This window comes from Phoxinus phoxinus (genome assembly GCF_949152265.1).
Source record: "Phoxinus phoxinus genome assembly, chromosome: 10".
NCBI lineage: Eukaryota > Metazoa > Chordata > Actinopteri > Cypriniformes > Leuciscidae > Phoxinus > Phoxinus phoxinus.
Window position 1 is genome coordinate 18,413,347 of NC_136885.1, and position 24,278 is coordinate 18,437,624.

General features: G+C 36.4%; 2 protein-coding genes and 1 long non-coding RNA gene across 5 annotated transcripts in view; 1 reads left to right on the forward strand and 2 right to left on the reverse strand.

The window, feature by feature from the left end:
- Window positions 1–1,286: 1,286 nt before the first annotated feature.
- otoa (otoancorin) lies at window positions 1,287–20,527 on the reverse strand. Of its 3 annotated transcripts, none has more exons than XM_079625574.1 (30): window positions 20,357–20,527; window positions 18,103–18,193; window positions 17,847–17,950; window positions 16,372–16,393; window positions 15,901–15,937; window positions 15,651–15,792; window positions 15,259–15,327; window positions 14,889–15,079; window positions 14,593–14,756; window positions 14,344–14,421; window positions 13,812–13,924; window positions 13,514–13,656; window positions 12,435–12,543; window positions 12,124–12,342; window positions 11,869–12,030; window positions 10,733–10,873; window positions 10,592–10,647; window positions 10,186–10,306; window positions 9,957–10,075; window positions 9,303–9,438; window positions 7,293–7,486; window positions 7,019–7,109; window positions 6,581–6,746; window positions 6,248–6,432; window positions 5,942–6,094; window positions 5,104–5,246; window positions 4,826–4,962; window positions 4,643–4,740; window positions 2,814–3,021; window positions 1,287–2,180 (listed from the first exon to the last, which is right to left on the reverse strand). In XM_079625574.1, the coding sequence occupies exons 2-30, from the start codon at window positions 18,155–18,157 to the stop codon at window positions 2,101–2,103; spliced, it is 3,636 nt and encodes a 1,211-aa protein (XP_079481700.1). In that variant the 5' UTR covers window positions 18,158–18,193; window positions 20,357–20,527; the 3' UTR covers window positions 1,287–2,100. The 3 variants fall into 3 exon arrangements, with proteins under 3 accessions (XP_079481700.1, XP_079481699.1, XP_079481701.1); XM_079625573.1 differs by lacking the exon at window positions 20,357–20,527 and adding an exon at window positions 19,607–19,668; XM_079625575.1 differs by lacking the exons at window positions 16,372–16,393; window positions 17,847–17,950; window positions 18,103–18,193; window positions 20,357–20,527 and having other exon boundaries at window positions 15,867–15,929.
- Window positions 20,357–21,889, reverse strand: riiad1 (regulatory subunit of type II PKA R-subunit domain containing 1). Its single transcript, XM_079625583.1, has 6 exons — window positions 21,756–21,889; window positions 21,499–21,644; window positions 21,198–21,274; window positions 21,001–21,047; window positions 20,560–20,627; window positions 20,357–20,462 (listed from the first exon to the last, which is right to left on the reverse strand). Exons 2-5 carry the CDS (start codon window positions 21,577–21,579, stop codon window positions 20,563–20,565), a joined length of 270 nt encoding a protein of 89 aa, XP_079481709.1. The 5' UTR covers window positions 21,580–21,644; window positions 21,756–21,889; the 3' UTR covers window positions 20,357–20,462; window positions 20,560–20,562.
- Window positions 21,890–21,946: 57 nt separating this feature from the next.
- The window catches only part of LOC307005424, an 86,474-nt gene continuing 84,142 nt past the window's right edge, over window positions 21,947–24,278 (forward strand). Inside the window, exon 1 of the long non-coding RNA XR_013799274.1 lies at window positions 21,947–22,095. This is a non-coding gene — a long non-coding RNA (uncharacterized lncRNA). The remainder of the gene's footprint in view (window positions 22,096–24,278) is intronic.

The window sequence follows — 24,278 nt, forward strand, 5'->3', positions numbered from 1 at the left end:
AATCTCATTTACTTGTTTTTCATTAACATATACTAAAGGCCCGAATCTGTGACTCAAGGCCCAGTCTTCAGTGTCACATGATCCTTCAGAAATCATTCTAATATGATGATTTTGTGCTCAAGAAACATTTCTACATTGTCATGCTGCTTAATATTTTTGCGGAAAATTGTAATTATTAATTATAAAATTAAATATTTTATTAATAGAAAGTTCAATTTACAGTAAAAGTATTTGCTTTACTGTGATTATTGATTTCATATGTGCTTTGCTGAATAAAAGTATACATTTCTTAAATAAAATATAATAATAATCTTACTGACCCCAAACTGAATGGTATGTATTTTGCAATTCTTGATATTTGCAAGGGGTCTGGAAGTTTGGAAGACCAAATGTTTTTCCATTTCAGCCTGAGCTCATTGACGATAAATGAGGCGTACTTAGCCATTTTGAATAATTTTCATAACTTCTCTTTTAGCCGACGAGAGCAGACAAAGACAAAGTAGGTGAGACAAATCACACAATGTTGTGGCCTGTGCACTAGTGATGTGACATTTGAACCGAGGCGTCAGAGCTCTCATTGTCATTGTCGTTATTGTGTCATATATGTGCTAGGGCTGTATACTATTACATTATATCAGGTTAGAATAGTTAGCCTATAGTAAATTGTTATTATTAATTATAGTAGCTATATTATAGTCTTATTATATTAATTAGATAAGATTATTTGGATTGGATTTTTGGATCTGGACTGGACTGCTTTTTGATTTGGATTGCTTGTCACTTTTCCTGGTAATGGGGCCAGCAAGAAAGAGGAAATCCTTCCCTGTCTGGGCTCAACAGAAGCATCAGTATCCTCATTTATACCAGCTGGCACTGGCATTTTTATGTTCCACGTGAAAGGATATTTTCCAAGGTTGGAGAGGTTTTGTCCAACAAGAGGAATAGTCTAAACCCCAACACACTTGAAAAAATTATTTCTCAATACAAATCTATTGTAATCCTTCCTGCAGTTTTGCAGTTTGCTCCTCTATATCCCCAGTCCCATGAGCACAACACTGCACTAAAACTAGCACACTGCACAAAACCCCCCAGAAACAATTCTTAACTTTTCCCACCCCAGACTATTGCGGTTTACTTTATTACACTCCCTCCAACATAAGCACTGCACTCGTGTCACTTTAGTTGTTCATACTGTCCAAACAATTTATGAATAATTAATGAATTGTGTGTGACAGTTGTTTTATGCACAAGTAAATTCAGACAAAAAAAGATACATATTTCATTTTATACAGGCAATGGACAAATGTCTGCTCAGGTATTTTTATTATTGCAAATGAAAGGTTACAGACATTAACAGTGAGAAGAAAATAAATAAATAAATGAAACAGAATGGGGGGCTATACGGACATCTTAAGTTTGCTCAGGTCATTGGTTCAGAATGAATGAATTTGTCTGCTATATCTTTGCACAATAGCTAGGTGTCACTAGTGAGCAATGCTGAATGAAGCTTCGAGTAATGAACCTTTGGGTGAAGCAATGGGCTGCGAGGTCAGGAAGCCTCGTTTTGCCATCACTACTGTGCACCTGATGTAAGTCATCAGAAGCAAACCGGTTTGACTATTCAAATTTCATACTTACTCTCTTTACAGATAAGACTTTTATTAACCTCATGTTGGGGTATAAATGATTCGAATTATGTTACTAAAGAACACAACCTCTAATATAAACATTTAACTGGAATTAAATAATTTGATAACAAAACTACAAATTAATGAAGTAGGCTATGCACAGTATTAAATATCTCGTAGAATAATAATACATCTGCATGTGAAAAGATCTAAACAGCAGTATTATCAAATATAGTTTCTCTATAAAATACATTTAATGGGATAGACCCCAGTCTTAATCAAACCCCTGCCTCACCATACTATATTTGGCTTTACTTTAAAGTTAAAATGTGCATTCAGTGACTACATTTTAAATATAATTTTGAAATTTAGCAATTCTTAAATGGCCAGATACTAATCTACTGGTTTACATGATCATGTGAATCTGCCATCTGACACATGCTATATCTGTGACCTTTGACCCATCTTCTTCTTAGAGAATGTATCTAAGTAACATCAGCACGATTGCCTGCATGAGGAGGACACATCCTGTCATGCTCTCTACTGCTGCGCCTGGAGGAGGAAGAGAAACATATCTGTAAATTTAAGACTACAGTTGTTTTTATAATAAAAATGCAACTAAAAGATCCAAATGTAATCTTTATCTAGAAGATTTCCCCCCTGGTTTCACAGACAAGGCTTAAGTCTAGTCCCAGACTAAAATGCATTTGAGCTGTTTTAACTGAAAGGAACTTGCACTGACTTATCTTAAAATATATCAGTTCCATTGTTTTGTCTCAAGATGCACATCAGTAATGTTTTTTAGGGCATGTTTATAAAAACTACTTAAATGTCCTAATTGAACTAAGCTTTAATTCTGGCTTAATCTAAGCCTTGTCTGTGAAACTAGGCCTTAAATTTTTTACTGAGTCACATGTCACAATGTGTACATTCTTGACAAATATGACCAACAACCCATTCTCACAGGAAAACGTAACTATTTTACGAGGTGGCGATTTCGTATGGATTCGTACGATTTTTAAAAAGAAAAACATTATGAAGGACCACCCCTAAACTTTCCCATCACTGAAGTTTTAATAGATTGTACGAATTAGCCACCGATTGAGCAAACCGTAAAATAGTTACATATTGCTGTGAGATTGTGTTGGTTTTTCAAACAGGCTAAAACCTTCTCCTGTCACTCGCCTCCTTTTAGTGGCAGTGGGGTAGCTGGGACTGATCCACTGGAGCTTGTACCGGAGTTTCCAGTGGACACTTCAGCACGTGCAGTTTTCAGTCCCACGGCTTCATCCAGTGCAGACCTTTGATCAACTCTTAGCCCTGCGCGCTGCACCTCCGTGACCATGGCAGCATTTTCAGGACCCAAAGCCTTTAACTGGCTGACTGACATTGCCTGAACACAAATTATAACAGTAACTTCTTTGTGCGAATTCCAAATTGCGTTTTTGGAGCCTTGAAGGCCACTGAGGGAAGGGGGAAATTACACCCTCTTCCCTCAGTGGCCTTCAAGGCTCCAAAAAGGCATTTCAAACAAATGTGAACACCTATCCCTTCACAAAGGGCCCTTCCACAAGTCTGTTAGCGAAAGATAATTTTATCGATTGCGTCCAAAATCGCACACTCTAAACCGCAAAAAAAGTAAGATCTATATAGTATGCGTGTGTGTAGTATGAATGTAATCCGGACATATTACATTCGCCATGTTGTCATTATCATGTGGCCTACCAGCGTCAGTTACTGCCATTCACAAAACCTCTGCCGTGGCCTCATGTATCGTTAGCACACTTCAGAATCTCATCGGAAGAAGGTGATCTGGGTAATTTTTGCCAACTCTTTTATGAGTACTGTGAATTCGGACATACTCATCACATGCTGTTTTTCTCCTACTAGTAGGGAAGTATGCAATTTAATGAGGACATTAAATTATCTTTCATTGCTCCCTTCACCAATTGCGTTCGAAACGGCTACATTATGACACTCAAGTGCCCTGCTCACTCCAAAGTCTCTGCCTGTTAAAATGAGTAGGGCATATGGATGCTCACTTCCAATTGGAATACGCCCATTATTATTGGATGAGAGCTAACCCTGAACTGAATTGAGTTGGATGAGGATGACACCACTGTTTTCTGCAGAGCTGCATTATAGCTGATTCGACTTTGTTTCATAATTGATTCATTTTGCAACATCAACACTGTTAATGAACTGAATTGAATCAACTTGTAGCTGATTCAAAGTGAATAACGGCACTATTGTCTTTGTAAAGCTGCTTATAGCTGAATTTAACTAATTTCATAACACAGTTATTGAACTGAACTAAATCAACACTGAGCCAACTTCAGCTGAATAATGACACCATTGTCTTTTTAGAGCTGCTTTACAGCAGAGATTGAATTTTTCTCATAATTTGATGAAGTTTGATCATTATTTGTTTATCACTGTGAAGCTGCTTTGAAACAATCTGTATTGCATAAAGGTGATTTAACTTGACTTACAGATCAACTCAATTAAAGGTGCAGTAAGCGATTTTCAAGAAACATTGTTGAACACAGTTGATATTTGAAATGTACCCAAACAAAATAATGTTTTGCTAAACTAAAGCAAAGATGACAAAAAAAAGGAACAAAATATGAACATACAGTACACAAGAGTATATATAAGCAAGAGTTCGTTGTTCGTCGCCAGCAGCCCACCAGCTCCAGACAAACAATGACACTCAAAACCATGTTACTCACGTATGACATTCCTCTGATCTTTTCTCTTTTATTGAGTCTCTCAGCTATTTCTACATTAAATCTCCCTCTTGCTCACTCTCTCTCCTCCCCCAGTATGAGTGTTCACGCCCCCTACTGCTGATTGGCTACAAGTGTGTTGTGGTTCTCAGTCCAATCTTGCAACAGCGTTTCTCAGAAATCACTTACTGCACCTTTAAGAACTGATGCAACATAAGATATGTAATGATAACTGAACCAGGAGCTAAATAAAAAATAAGATTGCAAAGAAGAGAGAAAACTTACAGCTAAGCGATCCGAGGGTATGAGAGGGATGGCGGACCGCTGAATGAATGGCAAGACGGTTGAATTTAGACCTCCCAGCTCAACAGTGCTTAGACCAGCTAGAGAGACATTCAATGACAAAGGTAGTTTTTGCATTTTAAATGTAAACTATTTACATATTAAACTTAAAGTAGTTGTCCTCACCAAGGATGTTGCCCATTTCACTAACTCGAGCTTCAGTCCAAGTTTCTGGCTTTCCAAATGCAGCCACTGCCTTTTCCTTAAGACGCTCTCTAACGTTCAGAAGACAAGAAGCACGGCCCACCGCCTCTACTGCTTCCCTAGTAAAGACACATATCACAGGACATCCCAATGACCAGGTCTGTTTACAGTATTTGCTTAACAGTAGCTTTGTTGTGCTTCCTACAGTGTACATATAAACATACTTGAAAATGAAAATATAGCCACAAATGTGCAAGTACCTAAAGCTGGTGGAATTAAGCTGATCAATCTGGGCAGGTTGTAGACCACAGATAAACTGTCCCAGTCCCATCATCTCCAGATGTCCTAGTTCAGCCACACTGATTCCAGTCCCCCTTTCAAACGCCTGCCAGATGGCTGTCCTCTGCAGAATCCATCACTCTCAGTATTTGTTTGGTTTTCTGCTTTGCTTATTTTTGTTTTTGCATTTTTTTGTATATACATGTATACATTTAACTTATGCTAAATAAATACCAATAAATACATACATACTCTAGGGCTAGGCTACCATTCAAATGTTTAGGGTTGGTAAGATTTTTCAATGCTTTTGAGAAAAGAAAAATCTCTCAAGGCTGCATTTATTTGATCAAAAATACAGTAAAAACAGTAATTTTGTGAAAAATTATTACAATTTCAAATAACTGGTTTTCAGCATCATTACACAAGTCTTCAGTGTCACATGATCTTTCAGAAATCATATTTCATATATACTGATTTGGTGCTCAAGAAACATTTCTTACGATCAATGTTTAAAAGTAATGTGCTGCTTAATATTTTTGTGAAAACTGAGATACAAATTTTTTGTTCATGATTCTTTGATGAAAGAACATTTATTTGAAAAGAAACATTTTTTTACTATCACTTTTGATCAGTTTAATGCATCCTCAGTGAATAAAAATATGAATTTCTTGCTGACTCCCAACTTTTGAATGGTAGTGTGAATGAATAAATAAATAAATAAATAAATGCATATGCTTCTTTCATAGCATGTTTACCACTTTTTATATATATAAATTCTAGATGTTGTTTGGTGACTGAATGTGTGCTTGTTTGTATTACCTGTGTCTGGGTAAAGTTGCAGGCGGTCAGCATTTCCAGAGTGTCCAGTGAGGCGATGCTGAGGTTGCCCAGCTCTTCAGCACTGAAACCCTGGCAGATGCAGCCCAGTTGAGTAATCTGGGACTCATTCAACATGGACACATTGCCCCATGCCTGCAATAAACAATAGACATTGTCTTTGACCACTGCAGTCCAGATGTAAATGTTTTTTTTAGATTCTGTTGTTGTGCTTATATTAGAAAATAATATTTTGTGTGTGTGTGTGTGTGTGTGTGTGTGCGTGCGTGCGTGCGTGCGTGCGTGTACCTCCACAATTTTTCCTTTGAGTGCAGCCAGTTGTTCTGTGCTGTAGTTGTTTATCTCTCCCAATGTTGGCACGGCATCTTTAAAAGTCTGCTTGGTCATTTGACTGATCTGGGTGGGAGTCCAGTATACATTCCCCTGTTTTAGGTCCTCAATATAAATTAGTGTAGGCTCTAGAATAGACATCACTGTGAGAGAAAGATAAAACCAAGACAATGCCATTTTTTTTAGATAGAAAGTTCATTTCCACTATTGGTTAGACTTTGAGAAAAATAAGTACATATTTCACAAAGACATTGTTTCTCTACCATATTATGCACTTTCTGGCACACATACCTTCACGCTTCCTGCGATTTTGTAATGTGCTACTCGTTTTGAGCTCAAAAAGTTTGCGCTGAAGAGCAGAGAGATCAAGCCAAGAGCGGAATTCCTTTGGAGGAGGAACAACAGGCTGACTGGGCAAACTATCCATCAGATCTGACAGATATGACTTCAGCCAGCTCTGCAGGACAGAAGAGCAGGACGGAGGGGTGGATTGGTAAATAAAAATAAACAATAATAATAAAAATATATGATTTTGTAAGATTGTGGAGAAAAATAACTGCCGGTTTAACTGAAATAACATCTGCCAGTTATAAATAACACATCTGTTATGGTATGGAGGACTAAAAGTCCCATTCGAAATAAAATGAAGGAATCAATTATTAATTAATTTATATAAATTAAATGTAAATAAAAAAAATCACCTGCAAAATAAATAAATGAGATTCTTACTTTGGATGGCAGCTTTTCAACAGCAGTGTCATTAAGTAACAAAAGAGGACCAAGTGCCCTCATGTCCACCTCTGACCAGTAAGCAGGGTCCCTTGTTTAAATGAAAAGACAAATATATTATTAACGCCAATGCAAAATGTCTAATTCAAGCACAGCTGAATGTTTCAAGGCTGGAAAAGTGATTGTTTGATGTAAAAAAAATCGCAAAAATCACACAACCCACAAAAAGATTGTGGGTTGTGTGAACCCACTGTGGTTTGTTTGATGCTGTTACCCATATGTGCCTGTAAGCAGTCTGAACAGATGCTCTCTGTGCTGTTGTTGGATATACTGACAGGAGGCGAGAGCCTGCAGGGTGGAGTTCAGAGCCGCGGGGTTCAGAGAGGAGATCCAGGCTGGGTCTAACTCACACACCAGAGGGCCTAGAGTCAAAACCTCTGCTGCAGACAGATCAGAGACATTCCTCTTCTGCACAGAAACAGGATACAGATTAGGCTGCCTGAAGTAGTTCCTGTCAGGAATATCTTTTTCTGCATCAAAAGACTTACTTACATACATGTATACACTTACATACAAGACTTACTTACTTACTTACATTTGATTATTCAATTTCTGTATGCCTGAAAACTGTTGATCTACCTATTTATTTCATTTGTATCTTTGTTCTGCTACATTTATTTGTAATTCGTTAATCTTATTTTATTACGGACAATTTACTGGTCTTTAATAATATTTGAACTTTATATTAGTTAGGATAGTTTTTGCTTTGGTATTGAAAGCGGAATCGAGAATTTAAAGGGCACCTATTATGGAATTTTGAAATGTACCTTTCATGTAGTGTGTAACATAGATCTAAGTGAACAAAAACATCCTGCAAAGTTTGAAATATGAAAGTGCACCGTATATAAAGTTATTGTCTTTCAAAAGTAAGAGTCGACTCGGAGTCATTTTTATGAATCGTTAGAAGACCGAAGCTTTTTCTCTGACTAGATGACGTCAACTTGTCAAGTTATTTGAATACGATACGCCCACTTATTGCGCTCCAAGGCCAGGGAAAATATCATGGCGACGAGACGCTGTGTTCTGAAGTGCGACTCAAAAGCCAACTTTTTTCATCTGCCCAAGGAGGAGCATTTGAAGACTAAGTGGCTACAATTCATATAACTATACCACAGAAGTATAGTCCGAGCCTTGTGCTTTGTTCGCGCCATTTTGAAGACGATTGCTTTTTCAATGCAATCAAACTTGGATTCGCGAGCCGGCTGATATTGAAGGAAGGTTCAGTTCCAAGTGTATTTGCATCAGCTTCCTCCTCCGTATCACAACCTGTAAGTGTTATTAATAATTGTTGCTTTTATGTTTTATGTAGCATGCTTAATTATTATTTAGTTTGTTGTGTAAGCACCGTTTAGCTTCTAGGTCTTCAATGACAATTGTATTGAGATATGTGAAGTGTTTGTCGTTGTTTTCGGAGTTGTCTAAAGAATAGAATAATACCTCGTAGTAACGTAACTGCATTTTTTTTTTTTTTGTAAAAACGTTATGTTTATGCATCGGGCTAACGCAAACAAAGACTGATTGTGCTTTTACAATATGAACTGGGCTATGCTCGCAAACATAACATTAAATTCTTTATCTTATTTTTAGTTTTTTACTATATACTACAAAGCAGTGGACTATAATCATTATTATAACACGATTTAATTGATAAAAGCATCATTGTACTCCGTGTTAAACAATAAGTATTATCTCTGTAAACACTGCTGGGTCATCTGACCAATCAACGCAGATTAGCGTCGCGCAAAGGAGGGGTTTGGAAAAATGAGTCGTTGAACGAATCATTTGGGAGTCGGTGAGCAAATCAGGTAAAAATAAATGCATATTATACGACAACAAAAGTGTTTTTTGACATTGCATGCACGTAAAACTGTTGTTGGGGACTCCCTAAACAACATTAGGAACATTTTAAATGTCATAATAGGTGCCCTTTAATAATTTCACTGGTATCTAAAATCTTGGTGTCATAACCGTATTACAATACTAAGTTTTTAGTCAGAAGATTTATTTATGTTTGCTTTAATCCATGAAAAGCAGCGCAGTGAAATGCAAAAAGCATTCTGTGTGAATGCATGAATCAATTCATGATGGATAAGTCCCACCCTACATTTTTCCTGGTTGAATATCCTGTTTTACTCAGAAATGCGTCACATTACAGTGAAATGAGTTGCAAACAGCAACATGTGGGGTTTTTAGACATGAGAAGAAAAGTGTGTGCGTGTATTACCAGGCAGCCAATGGCTCTTCTGGTAAGTGCGTAGCGTGCCGGAGAACTGTTTGGCAGAAAGGTCAGGTTCACTTGCGTCATCTTCTCCATGAAAGCAGGACACACAACATCTGACAGGTTTTGAATCTTCTCCACTCTGAACGTGTCATGACAGTGTGGATACGTGTGAGAGGGGAAAATGAAAGAAAAAGAATATCCCGCCTGTCTTAGCATATGATTTGAACTTAGTATAAATGTAATAATTAGTAATAATTTAAATGTATGTTAAATTTTTTTCAATTGCTAACATCCTTTTGTCCAATCTGTAATCACATTTAAAAAAAAAAAAATCTCCAAACACAACTAGCACAACATATGATGTTTTATTAGCAAGGTTCGATAGAAAATGAGTGCTAGAGTTGACCGAATGATTCAATTTTGAAACAGGTTTGCAGTGTTTTGATAGAGTTAGTGTATATAGAAAAAGTTTTTTAGCGTTTTGAAATGTAGAGTTTGTATGTGGTAACTGTGGTTTTGGTCAGAAAATGTACTATTTGCCTAATTGTGTGATGTAGGTGTGTTGCTGTGTTAAAAGTTTAGAAAAAGTATTTTAAGAATTGGCAAACGCTTCTTAGCAATTGAAAAAAACGGTAAATAGCGCTGTTCTGTTCTTACGGTAGATGGATGAGTAGCAGAGCTGGGATGGCCTGGAGCTCAGAGTTTTTAATGTCACTGAAATATCCTGGTCTCTGTTCCTCCAGACTTGCAAAGAGTTTTTGAGCTGCACAGCGAATCTGAGAATGAAAAAACACAAAATATTTTTTTTTATATTTGATCATGGAAAAGTGGCAGAGCTGATGAAAGAATGTGTGTTGAAAATGATTGAATATATTATGATGTTTACCTGAACCCTGGAGAGCCATGCGCATGATTTGTTAAGTGTCTGTGCCATATCCAAAGCATCAGTTCGATTGATTTTTCCAATCATTTCACAGGTGACACCTTGTACAGCCTGACCCAGCTTTCTGTTGAAAACACCGTGAGCTTGATCAAGATACTGCTTCTTATGTGGACAACATACGTTTTTTATTATGAAATATGTGTTTTATAAAAGACCTATTAAAAAACAAGAGGCATTTATTTTTATGTACAGTGGCAGTTTTATAAGAGGGATTTACATTTATTTATTACCATTTTCATTTAGTTATTATTATTTTTTTATTTAAGATTTTCTCTCTCCCATTTAAAAATGATTCTTTAAGGGCTATGTAAAGTTAACTGTATTATGTTGCAATCATAAAGAGTCTTACCGTAATTCGCTAAGGTTGATCTTATTACCCAAAATCTTCTTCAAAAGGAAAGCCGACTATACAGAGAGGAAAAAAAAATAGAGAAACATGTATGGAATTGTAATAGATTTGGATTTTTATATGACTGTCTAGTTTGTGTACTTGAGCAGGAGTCCAGCCGCGTCCCTGTAGCTGGTCCACAGAGCTGAGGTTTGCCTTCTCCAGTGTGGACAGAGACAGAGAAGAGAGGAGAGAATCTGGCAAGCCTTTCACCAGTTCAGATGCGTTCACATCACGGCGGAACTGAGGAGTGAGAGAGAGAGAGAGAGAGAGAGAGAGAGAGAGATACACTCTTTTCACACTTTAAGTAGTTAATCCTGAGTCATTCTAAACCCCGGATTAAACAGAATCCTGGGTTATCTTCCTTCCCTTTTCACATTACCCATAATTTACCTGGGGTCAACAATTAAACCTGGGTATTCCTAAAATGTATTTTTATGACAAATGAGGCCGGTGGCTTCAATGGCCTCGAGTCTCAAGGAGGAGGTCCGGAAGGATAAAACAAGGAGTGGCGACAGTAAAGGACGAGAGAGGACCAGGCCGGGGATTTTATGTGGTTGCTTTGTGTTACTTTCATTTTGGTGTTTGTTTATTTATGATTAAAGTTTATGTGTAACATTTGCTGGTTCCCGCCTCATTCTTCCCTGAACCATTAACATTGCTACACCTGGTTTAATGTTCTTATTTGCATATTTGTGGTGTCACTGTCACTGATTGGCCGAACGTGATATGTTTACATGAAGACTCAAGCATTGTGTATCCTCATAATATTGCAGACCGTAAAGTACTATCAAGTTTATCCTGACTTTTTGGACTTTAAACGTAAGAATAAAACAATCTCTTCTGTACTCAAATTGTAGAGTTTTCTGTCACCTTTTGACACATCTCCCCTCAAACGCTAAGTTTATACAACACACAGTGCTTTTCGTACCTGTCCAAAGCATGTGAATATGAGGTATGATATTGGTTGTCGTTGCTATTAAGCATCTAGTGCAACATTATAACACCGCATTGTTTGGAAGTGTAGGGTCAACACCTCAAAAGTGCTAACCTTGCTCCGGAGCAGGGTTTCATAACCTCGGGTAAAAAGATGTGCTAACCCCAGTTCTAAATTACAAGTGTAAAACATTGCTTTTACCTGGGATAAGTGTGACTTTACCAGTGTGAAAAGCCGTAATAACAGTTTCTTTCTCCTTATATTTTCCATCTCTTTCTGAACAAACTCATCTGATTCTTACCACTTCCAGTAATGTTGCTCTCTGTAGGGAGGACATCTTCTCACTCATAGTTTCCAGGGCTTCATTTCCCAGCAGACCTTTTGCCTTCACATTCTTGAGGACGGCACTGGCCACCCCTCTCACCATCGAACCCAGAGACAGCAGCCTCTCACTACTTATATTCTACAAAAGAAAACATTCGTGTGAAAACAATAAATGGGTGAATCAAGAAACAGAAAACAGCTCATATAAACTGCATGGGCAGAAAAATCAAACCTTAGTAGCTTCTAACAGTTTCTGAGCCAGAGTTTTAGCTTGAGCAGGGCTCCATTTGGCCTGACTCAAGCTGCTGAGGGTGTTGTTCAGGTCCTCAGGGGTGAAGCGGGATAGCCTGGAAAGTGGAAGAATGGACACAGAGGATCCCAGAGACTTGAGCATCTCAGGAGATGAAGAATTATCTTTCTCCAGAATGTTCTGTACTAACTGCCTCTTCACCTTAGGGAGGGTTGAGTGAAATGACAATAAGATTAAAGTTACGCTACAAATATTTAAGAGCAGCAATGATTCAATCAAGTGGCAGTTCTGACCTTGTCTATTTCAGAGTTTTTACAGGCATCAATCTGAGACAGTAGTTTTCTACTAAGATTCAGATTCAGAGACATTGCACCATCAAAAAAACAAGCCAGAGAGCCCAATCTGTGAAAACAGAAAGAAGTTAATGAAACAGGATTGAATGTTTTGAAGATGTTCTTCCATGTAGAGGAATCCATGGGCTAACAAAAAAACAACTAAAAACATAATTGCGACTTGATATCTCACAATGTGACTTTATATTTTACAACTTTGTTTTAAACAATTGCAACATTATATTTCACAGTGGGAATTTATATCTCACAAGTATGACTTTATTTTTTGCGATTGCAACTTTATATTTCACAGTGGGAATTTTTATCTCAGGTCAGAATTTAACATTAACAACATGAAAGCATGGATCCATCCTGCCTTGTGTCAATGGTTCAGGCTGCTGATGGTGGTGTAATGGTGTGTGGGATATTTTCTTGCACACTTTGGGTCCCTTAGTATCAATTGCGCATTATTTAAAAGCCACAGTCCAACCCAGTACTAAGGTGTACCTAATAAAGTGGCCAGTGACTGTCTCACAATTATGACTATGTTTTTTACAAATGTGACTTTATACTGTATCTCACAATGTGACTTTATTTTGGTAATTGCAACTTCGTTTCACATTTCACAATGTGCCTTTATATCTTGAAACTGCGACTTTATTTCTCATAATTGTGACTTATATTTTTTACTTTTTATAACTTCAAATTTCAACTTTTTTCTTGTTATTGTGACTTAATGTCACAATGGGACTTTCTGTATTGCAGTGCAACTATATATCTCTTGTTATTGCAACTTTTTGTGATTGTCTCACAATAAGCTTTCGAGTTTTTAATCACACAGTTACCTTTTTTATTTTTTACCATGGAGCTGCAATGGCTTCCAGAGGAATCAGTGTATCACCTCTGTTAACTTGAATATCGTTTACCAAAGACATGCACATTAACACACACTCATGATGCAGATCCTAACCTGTCCACGTATTGAATATCGTTTACCAAAGACATGCACATTAACACACACTCATGATGCAGATCCTAACCTGTCCACGTATTGAGTGAAATTGTCACTGCTGGAACACTCTTGTTTCAAGCGTTGAAAAAGTGTCCGGCCCAGGGCGGGCTGTATCCCAATAACATTATGAAAAGATGGAGAGAAATCTGGAGTCCTGAAAAACTCACATAGCTGAGAAAGAGAAAGATTATCATAGTCATTGAATTTGTTGAGTTTTAGGTAGTTTTGGATTTAGATTATGTTAGTATTGCTGGCTCTGAGACACAAATACCATGGAACAATACATATAAGAGTTATGATATTGGTTTGCATGTCATGTCACAGACCTCTTCTTTAGGGATGGTCTTTACTTCCTCAAAAGGCAGCCGGGATAGGAAAGGCCCCATCATTGCCAACATCCTAGCCTTCAGCCAGAAAAATCCAGGAGGACATGTACGGACTGCAGTTGAAGATAAAATAACAAAGAAAAAGAGACAGACAGACAAACGTTGAATGATTGCTTGCAAAGAACTCTCCGAGTAAAAAAAGAATGCAAATAAATAAATAAATAAACAAAATAGCTTAATAATATTAAAAATAATCAAGTAACTAATTACAATAACAATTTTTATGTAATTAATAATTCTCCTCTCTTCATATATCTGTATTGTTTATCTTTGGTAATTTCCACTCTTCTGTTTATGATCCACAGTATCATTGCAGTTCTCCATATAACTCTCTTATCTTTCCACCACATGCCTTTCTGCCTCTGTATTTGTTATATTTTCTTTCCCACTGTTCCTCTCTATACCTCTTCAACAGTTTCCATTCCATTAATTTTTTGTTTTCAGTTCTTTCATCCACTTTTCTCCAATTTACCATTCATTGCAGGATGGTCAGTCGCTTCAGCACCAGGTCTGCCCATCATAGACACTCCATTGACTGATGAGCCATTTTCTACATTAGTCAAGAGAATTGTTATTGTCTTATAATAACCATACATTAATATTATATTATATTGTATTATATTGTATTACAGTGCATCAATTACATAAATCACATCACATCACATTTATAATGATTCACTATAATGTTTTGATAAAAGCTGATAGTTTACTCAAAACTTACGCATAGTCGGTTTTTCCAGTGGTTTAGAAGGCGGGATGCTGGAGGCATGTGCTTTCAGACTGCAGTTAAATTCATTTTGTGCAACTCTTTCTTTGACCCACCATATAATCTCATTCCTCTGTTCTTCAGACAGAACGCTGAACATCTCACCAAACACCTTCATCCTTGAGCATAATGAGGGAGGTGAGATGACAGACACAAACAGGGAAACAACATTTTACATCAAAATTATAGATTACGGTAAAGGTATGCCATAAGTTCAGTCACTTGAGTTTAAAAAAAAGGAATAAACTTACATTTCAGCCAGGTGAGAGCTTTGTGAAAATGCTGGAAGAACAAAGCTAGATGGAGGCATTGTTTCTAAGAAAGGTTTAGCCGCCCACAAAAGCTTTGTTAGATCCTCTTTGTTGAGGGATGTTCCATTCTGCATAATGGCCATCCAGGAAAGAGGAGCCACGAATGCCCGCATTAAACAACGAGGGCTCTCCTGAGTGTGAAAATGTAAAAAATAAGGTAGAGAAGGTATGTTAGTCCTTTTGCCTCCAAAATAAGGCAACAAATATGAGGCACTGCCGCATAGATAAGAGTTACCAAACTTAAAGATCAACTTAATTCATTCTAAATATATTTGGTCTTATTATATTATATTATTATTATAGCACTAACCGTAGTGTTTCTCATGAGCTCAATCATATGGCCCATGTTGGTGCAATTCCGCATCTTCTCAGCAATGTCCTGATTTTATTGTAGATTTCCCATCAGGATGAACATAAAATAAAGGTAGAATAAAGATATATGGGTATCTTCCTGTGTATCTCTCTGTATGTAAGCATATAGATTTGGCAAACAATGTCCCTATAAAACTTAAATATGAAAGAACCCTATGAATGTTTCACAAAGTGTCTGTTCTAAAGTTGCAAAATGTTCTATTGTTGGGTTGGGATTAGGGCGAGAGTTAGTCTTGCAGTAACTAAGTGTCTTTAACATCAAAAGAAGTAAATTGGAAACCCCTAGTTAGAAAGCTACCATATGAGTGTGTTTGGAATAGTGAGAGTTACCCAGACTGGGCCCTTCTCATCCGCCGTGTCATTGGACTGATTGGAGCGAAGGATGGAGAAGGGTGGAGGGAGTGAGGAGAGAAGCTCTACAAACATAGAGATGGGGCTCTGCATCATCTGGTTTTGTGCCTGTGCATATGAGCTGACAGATGAAAGGGAAAATATGTGGACAGTTTCCATGCAATGAAATGTGATCATTAGTATTCAAATATACACCTGGCAATATATCATCAGTTCAGTGGCAGTCTACCTGTTCAGTGAATTGTTCATTACAGGCACATGGTAACCTAAAACAAAACAACCACATCATTTAACAAAAGACACAATGCATGACAGAGAAAGACAAACACTCTCTCTTTATGACTGGAAACAAAAGGAAAAACATTTTAGAAACTTTAATTGCAATCTGACTTCAAAATTGGATTTATGATGAAAGATTAGTAGATTATGATGTCTAGATTAATACATTTTGTTCAGGGCGTAGGAGACCTCGAATGGAACTTTTTTTTTCAGCTGAAATATGCAAATATGTCCTATATGGTTTCCTTAGGCACTTGCATTTGCATATGGTTTATGTAATATAGCTCTCTACATAATTTATTTTATTAAGTACATGCAGGTGCAACACATAAGTCATTTTGATACCATGATTATGTAAGGCCAAATGTGTTCAAACTAAGAGATAATGGCAAATGTGGCTGCATGCCTTCTGACATTTTACCTTTCGTGAAGCATGTGATCATCTGTCAAAAAATAAAAGAAAACATAATTATTAAATTATGAAACAATGTAAGTGGAAAGTGCAATTTGTTTTTGTTCTTCTGGATAACACACACACACACACACACACACACACACACACACACACACACACACACACACACACACACACACACACACACACACACACACACACACACACACACACACACACACACACACACACACACACGTTAGTACAACTACATTATGAGGACTCTCCATAGGCTTAATAGTTTTTATACTGTACAAATTTTATATTCTATCCCCTTACACTGCCTCATCCCTAAACCCACCCATCGCAGGAAACATTCTGCATTTTTACATTTTTAATAAAACATTTTTTTTTTTTTTTTAAGCTATTTGAATTACGAGGACTCATGACATGTCCTCATAAACCACGTTTAAGTTAATACCAGTGTAATACACATAAATGTGTAAAAAAATCACATAAATCACATAAACAAGCACACACACACACACAAATGTATTGTTGATTAATGACTCGGAACAATTTCAATTTCATCACAGGATTATTTTCCCCTTATCAGACCCAGACTTTAAATATTTAACCATGAAAATCCATTATTAAAATGTACATTTAAATGAGGATAATACAAACACAGTGTAAAGTAAACAAAACAAAAAAACATTACAATTTTTATTGAGTGAAAATTATTTATGTAAATATTTACATAATCCAAATATTTTTTAAATGATCTTTATTTCAAAACAAGACTGTTAAGAGCATGACTGAAGTAAAGATTCATGTAACAAGTCATGCGATGGACACAAAGGTAAATATCGCGTGTGAATGTATGTCACGTTCTGTGTTTTTGTTTTGTTTTGTTCCTGTTACTCTTAGTGTGAATGTTCTTATTCACTGTTTAGTTCCTGTTTCCTTTGTTCTCTTGGTTCCGGTTGCTAATTTGTTTCTATAAATTATCATCACCTGTGTCTTGTTTAAATACTTATTTACCTTTGTATTTAATGCATGCCCTTAGTTTCCTCAGCTCTTATTTAAGTATTGTCTTTATGTTTCGCTTGTTAAATAATTTTGTTTTTGCCTTCTCCTGTTTGATTCCTGTTTTTATACTTGTTATTTCAGTTAATAAAGTACAGGCTGCATACATCCTCCTCTCCTCTCCTTGCCTTATACACAGTCACAGTGAAGAGAATATTGTATTGAGCAGGGTATTGTATTTTCAAGCTGTAACTTTGTTAAATTCTGGAAAAAATTTACAAATATTATTTACTTGTGTCCATTAAAGACATACAATATGCTAGCAATTAAATTAGCCTCAGCAAGACAAAACAGTCAGGGATTTTATTCACAAAAAATATCATTTTTGGTTCAGAAAATAGTGTTTCAGAGGAAACACCAGTGTTTTCAGTATGAGATCCAACCAATGATATTGTGGTACTACAGTAAGTTACCAATTTCTTGGCCATTTCCCTGAAGTCTGCCGGTAGTTTGGGAAAGTCTACTGTTGACTGGTTAGGATCAGGCATCCCTGGTCCCATCACATCCTGGGACATTACTGTATAGAATAACAAAAACAGTACACACAGACCATTTATGATGAAATTAATCACGTTTTGTTGCTCGTTGTACTCCAACAACCTTCACAAAACTCTATTTGAGATTTAAATGATTAAATTGAAAAAGTTTGATACTATTAAACAAGTTTACCTGTCGCCCATTGGACCAGAAGAGAGAGGACCAAACCCTCTCTATAAAACCCCATCACGTTGTTTTCCGTTCTCTTTCTCCAGATGAGGCTCTATAGACAATATGAATTTAGAAGATTTCAATGAATTCATCGCATTGTAATGAACGCACACGGACATAATCACATTGGGTAATGTTCTTCTGCATATACTGTATCTAGATATCAGTGACAGCTTTATTATCTGTAATGTCATCGGACGCACGTGAATCACATGTTGACACATGTATAATCTGATTATACCTATTGCACTAATGTTTGCATTGCATTATTTAAACATGCAAGAACAAAAATTAAACTGTAGATACTCAAATCATTTATGTAATGCAGGCATGATATTTGAATAGCAATAAAATACATACAAAATAATAGGATAGAAAGTCACTGGGAATATCAACCGTACATTAAATGGAGATGATGTAATCATTTTATCATTTTAACGCGAAAACCAGAACCATACCAGTCTCCTCCTGTTTTAAAGCATCCCTGTAGGCTATGTGTTGCTCTCACATAAACTTACATATATGTTCCATTGTCACTATGGATTTTGTAGGCATGCCAACTGACTCACAGGTACGGCATGTATCGTTCTCACATCTACCTGTGAGGATTTGGGATGAGTGCTAGGATACTGCCAGTGTGACATCACTCTCACTGGAATACAGCTTGAGAAAAACAGCCTTTACTTCTGACCCAGCTGTACGACAAGGCAAATCACAGTTTTACCGATGATTGGGTTTCCTCTCATTTGAATAGCTTATTTGTTTTGGCCCTAGAGTATTATGTTGCTCCAAATAATATTTTCAATGAATGAACTGAGCCCAGACTTATATTTAGCTTTTTTTAGTCTGCCATTTAAATTACATGTCTTTTTATACATTTTCCTTCTGTTATGTTTTCTCTCAAAGATTGCTCTTTAAAAAGATTTGGTCTTTAAAAAGGGTTTGTGTCTATTAAATACCCCTCCCTTAATTCTTAAACCTTAATAAAACATTGCGTTTTACACACGCAATTTTACACACACAATTAACCCTTAAAAAAGGGTTGCAAAGTACCATAAAAGTGCAGCTCATGTGGTTACATGTAAATTAACTGGCATTAATTAATCCATAAAACAGAGTTAATTGTGGGGGTGCTAGAGCAAGTAAAAATAGACACTCAATAGATCCTGCTGTGTCTTTTTACAATGTACAATCATCTTTACAGAAGTAGACATTTTAACAAATGTACTAGATCTGATAATGCATATTTATCTGATTCTGATATTAGTCATTCACAAGCTTTACTTAAAAAACCCAAAAGCGATTTAGGATTACCTCTTTCAGTGAACATGGGCATCGGCAATATAAATTTAAAACTAGTTATTTAATCATAATTATTTAATTACTAAAAGAAATAAGCTAAAGCAATAAAATGGTAACAAGGATGTTCAAGATTATAGGCTAAAACTGTGATGGAGGTACTCACTGTGAGAGATGTTCTTGAGACACAAGTTTAACTGAAGCTGACAGTCTGCTGCACAGGTGCACACTAGATTCATTACAACATGATTTTCCACTCTCATGTCCTCTCAACCCCTCCCACCCCAGAATTATGAAGACTATCTATGCAGGTGTGACAGCTATGAAATCGCATTTGCAAATTTGTGGGGTCAAGATTTGATTTTCCATCATCTGGCCATTTTTAAATAACTTAAAGTGTGATTTTGAATAATCATCCGCTAATAAAGCCACAAACTTCTCTTAGCAATTGAGATTATTATTTGAAATAGACTGAACATATCTTTCTGCTTTTTAATTACATGCTTAATTATAATAGTTTTTTTGGGGTTAATGAGTTTCATGTACTGTACTAAAGTCAAATGTTACATTGAGAGGACAGTTAGATGTTTCTATGTGAATGAGCAGTAACTTATTAGGTCCCTGGTGACTTGTTAAATCCAAAAAAAGAAACATACTTGCACAATACTTCTCCCTTGGATAATCAAACTGTAAACTATAAACCGGAAAAGATCAAACTGACCGACCAAAATGTGAAAAACAGCACTAATTGGGACTGCTAAGTTAAACTAGATACAAATTTAGGACAAATCCATAAAATACTGAATGAAAACAAGTAGTTTAAAATTAGCATTATATGCTAAGGATCAAGGTGATACGTAATATAAATAATTAGTGAGTAATTAGTGTCAGCCTCAGTATGTCTGGAAATACTTACAGAAAGACTTGTTCAATTCAGCCCATTTTGTCTTTCATCCCTGTGGACTCATTTAGCAAACAAGCCTGGACTGTCCTCTCCCCTGATACATTCACGCTAATTGTTGCTGATAACGAAGAGGTACATGCTTTCAAACACGAAGGGATCATGACGGGCACACATTTTTTCATTTTTTATTAAAAAACAAAAGTGTAAATCCACACTTTTCACTTATTGTGGATATTCATTTGGGCCTGAATTTTCTCTGACAGTCCTGGGTCACTGAAATGATCTGGGGAAAAAAGAGAAAGAGAGATATGCTGGCCTTAATTTAAGTGTAGAATTTAACACAATAGTGCACATAATATTTATAAAATATAATAATATCAAAAACTAAAATAAGAAGTATTATGTATTTAATTACATTAGCTCAAGATTTTTTTGTAATATAAGCTCAACAATTTTTTTTGCAGAACAATAAATTATTCTGAGAGAGACAGACTATTTACTTCCTGAAAAAAAAAAATCTAATACATAAAACAAAAACACATTCTGAATGTTATCAGGAGATTATATCCTACAAAGTTATTTTCAAGAAATTGTGTAAATGTGTCGGATAACAGATTAGGTTTTATTATGTGACAGTTGCCTTATAAAAAATATACCTGCTGCAAATTCACGAATATCCGTAGGCCTTTTCAGAAACACATTCCTGAGAGAGAGAGAGAGAGAGAGAGAGAGAGAGAGAGAGAGAGAGAGAGAGAGAGAGAGAGAGAGAGAGAGAGAGAGAGAGTATATAACAAAATGTGCTGTATCATGATCTTGATGGACATAAAGCAAAAACACTAACTTATAACGTTACCTTAAGAAGTCACTCATTAACATTTCCACTTCTGGATGAGATCTTAAATATTTTTCATTGGCTATCCTCGTCTTGATCTGAAATAAGACATGTTAAATCACTTACACTTTGACTTAACGTAACGTTATTTGATTTCGAAACATTTGCTATAAACAGAAATCAATCATATTTTCCATACAGCTTATTTAATAAATCATATAGCAAAAGTAGGCTATGACTCATGTAGCTACTTCACGTATTCAGCTCCAATAAAATTTGCAGACTCGTTGTAAACAACTTTCAGCAGCAGAAAATGAAATACCTTGAAGTGATGCAGCTTCTCCTGCTGCTCGGGGCTTAAAGCGCCGATATCGATTTTCTCCAGAGCGTTTCTCTCCGCCATGACAGCGTAGCTTCTGCGCTGTGTTCACAAGCACCTGATGTTGACGTGTGTCACGCATTCTGTTGCTAAGCAACACACTTCCACACTTTCAATCATTTTAATTCTAATCTAATTTAAATAAACGATGCATTTAAATAGTATTGAATGACTAGATTATGTATTTCCCCTTTGCTTACCTTGCGCTACTACATAGACCACAAACAAGAATTGATTGTTTAATATTTAAACTTGATTGTTGTAATTTGGTTGAACTTGCTAATATGTATACAGTATTTTTGTGAGTAAATAAAAAATACATTAATATAAACACTTCGTCGAGAGATTCGCACTGTGTCGTTTTTCAGGGGACTTCATTGGATGACACGACCAGGGGACACGACGCTTTATGAAAACGCGTCATGGAAACAAACAGTAATAAGTAGCCTAACGTTAGTGACATGACAAGCTAAACTTTGATGCTGATCTCTTCAGTCTTCAGCTCACAAACAGAGACAGATATAATGCCGTTGCCCACTGGTAAGTGATATTTTATTATGCTACACAAACACAATGCTATATTAATTAGCTAGTCTTTAAAAAAAAAAAACATTTCTTTCTCCTGCTCATGTAACTTACCGTTTGGTAAGGTAGTTTGGTTATAGCTAACTTTAACTGTATAACGTTAACGTTATTCTAACGGCGGATTTGCCTTTTTTTTTTTGCACATACTGAGTCGTCGTGTTATAACTTAGTATATGACTTTAGTTTCCTGCGGTAGTTTGGAATAATCATAGTGTTGTGGTCAATTCAAAGAAACGTTCTTGAATCTCGAAAGCGCGCGCACACACACACACACGCGCACACGTCATTCTATAATTAGCCTAGGGGACGGGGTACAGACTCTGTTATCAATACAACATTTTCAATTCAAGCAATGATCCCTTTTATATCAGGGGATATTTCTAATTAATTTAATACAAAAATCCAACAGATAATCTTTTATCTTGCAAAAATGGCATATTCTATTCTGGAATTTGCTGTTTTTGTGTGGTCCGATTTGGTAAATGTGAGGTTTTGCTCTTCAGATTAGCTCTGAGGCATGTTTCTGTATATATTTCTTATAAATATTTGTCCAAATTAATAATTAAATTGTGTTTAAAAAAATATTTTGCTCAAGCATACATTAAATCATCCATTTTGTGTATGTCCTACAAATCAGTGTCAACTGTGTTACTGCCTAAAAATCCCCTATAAATCAGCAATGGTTTGTTCTAAAGTCACATGTCCAACATCATGTGATGTAATTCTTTTTTGGAGGGAAATTTGAAGACAGTGTGGTAAGTCAACTTCTTTTATTTATTTATTTATTTTAAAACAGGAAAAGATTAAAGACAATCGGGCCTGACTCAGTATAAAACTGATTTTCAGCAGGCTCCTGCTCTGCAGAACATAAATACCACATACACAACAAAACTCCTAGACAAGACAACAACAAACACACAAACCAAGAAAATAAGAATCAGGGGGAGGCCATAAAACCATCTCAGTGGTCACAGATATACCTGTCCATTAGATGGCGAGCAAATGTTATTTTAAATAGTCTTGTTGATGTTATAGTTCTGATGTCCTGTGGAATCTCATTCCAGGCTTTAGTGAGCACATGAAAAAAAGATCTCTGTCCATAGCAGTTCCTAAAAGCCGGTAGAGGCAGAAGTCCATTTGTAACAGATCTCGTAGTGCGCTCGAATCTTTAGCTGAGTTTTGGGACCAACACAGTCAGTGCTGCTGCAGTACGTCCATTTAAGATTTGATAATACAAGTTTATCCCATGACTTATTTTATAGTTCTGAAATGTCAAGGCATTACTCAAAGATAGTGCAATACAGTGGTGAGTCCTGCCTGGTAGCCTGTTGTGAATCTTATAGGCTCTATTATAGAGTCTTGTTAATGGATCAAGGATCTCATTTGTTGTAAGTGACCAAACAGGTAAACAATACGACAGAGTGGACATAATGATGGCATGAAGATATGTTTTCGAGACAGAAGGCAACAAATATTGTCGAATTTTACTCTGAAAAAATAACTTTTGGTTTAACTTTCTGGTTAAGATTTGGACATGCTCACGATAAGTAAGATGTGAGTCAAGAGAGACTCCCAAATACGTATACCTGGATACAATTGAGAGCTTTTGATTAGAAAAGGTGATGGGATTGGATATAGATAGCTGTCTCCTAGATTAATATCTTTTGTAACCATTTCTAAATATCTCCTGTTCACGTAACGTTAGGCATGGTCGTTTGGTTATAGCTAGCTGTATATTCATTCTAATGGCGGATTTGTCTTTTTTTTTTTTGCACATCCTGAGTTGTGTTATTGTCAATTCAAAGAAATGTTCTTGAATCTTGAAAGCACTTCTTATACACACACACACACACACACACACACACACACACACACACACACACACACACACACACACACACACACACACACACACACACACACACACACACACACACACACACATCCAAGCGTTGACATTAGTCTTGACGCGACAGATTCAGAGACTTGAGTAAGAACCATTAGCTAAGTTTATTGGCAGTTTCAGAATAACCCAAGACACCGAGTAAATAATAACTAGGCTACATGTAAAGACAGCAGTAACAAATACATCAGTGGAAAAAAGATTGCCCAGAACTACAAAAAGAGTGACCTCCTGT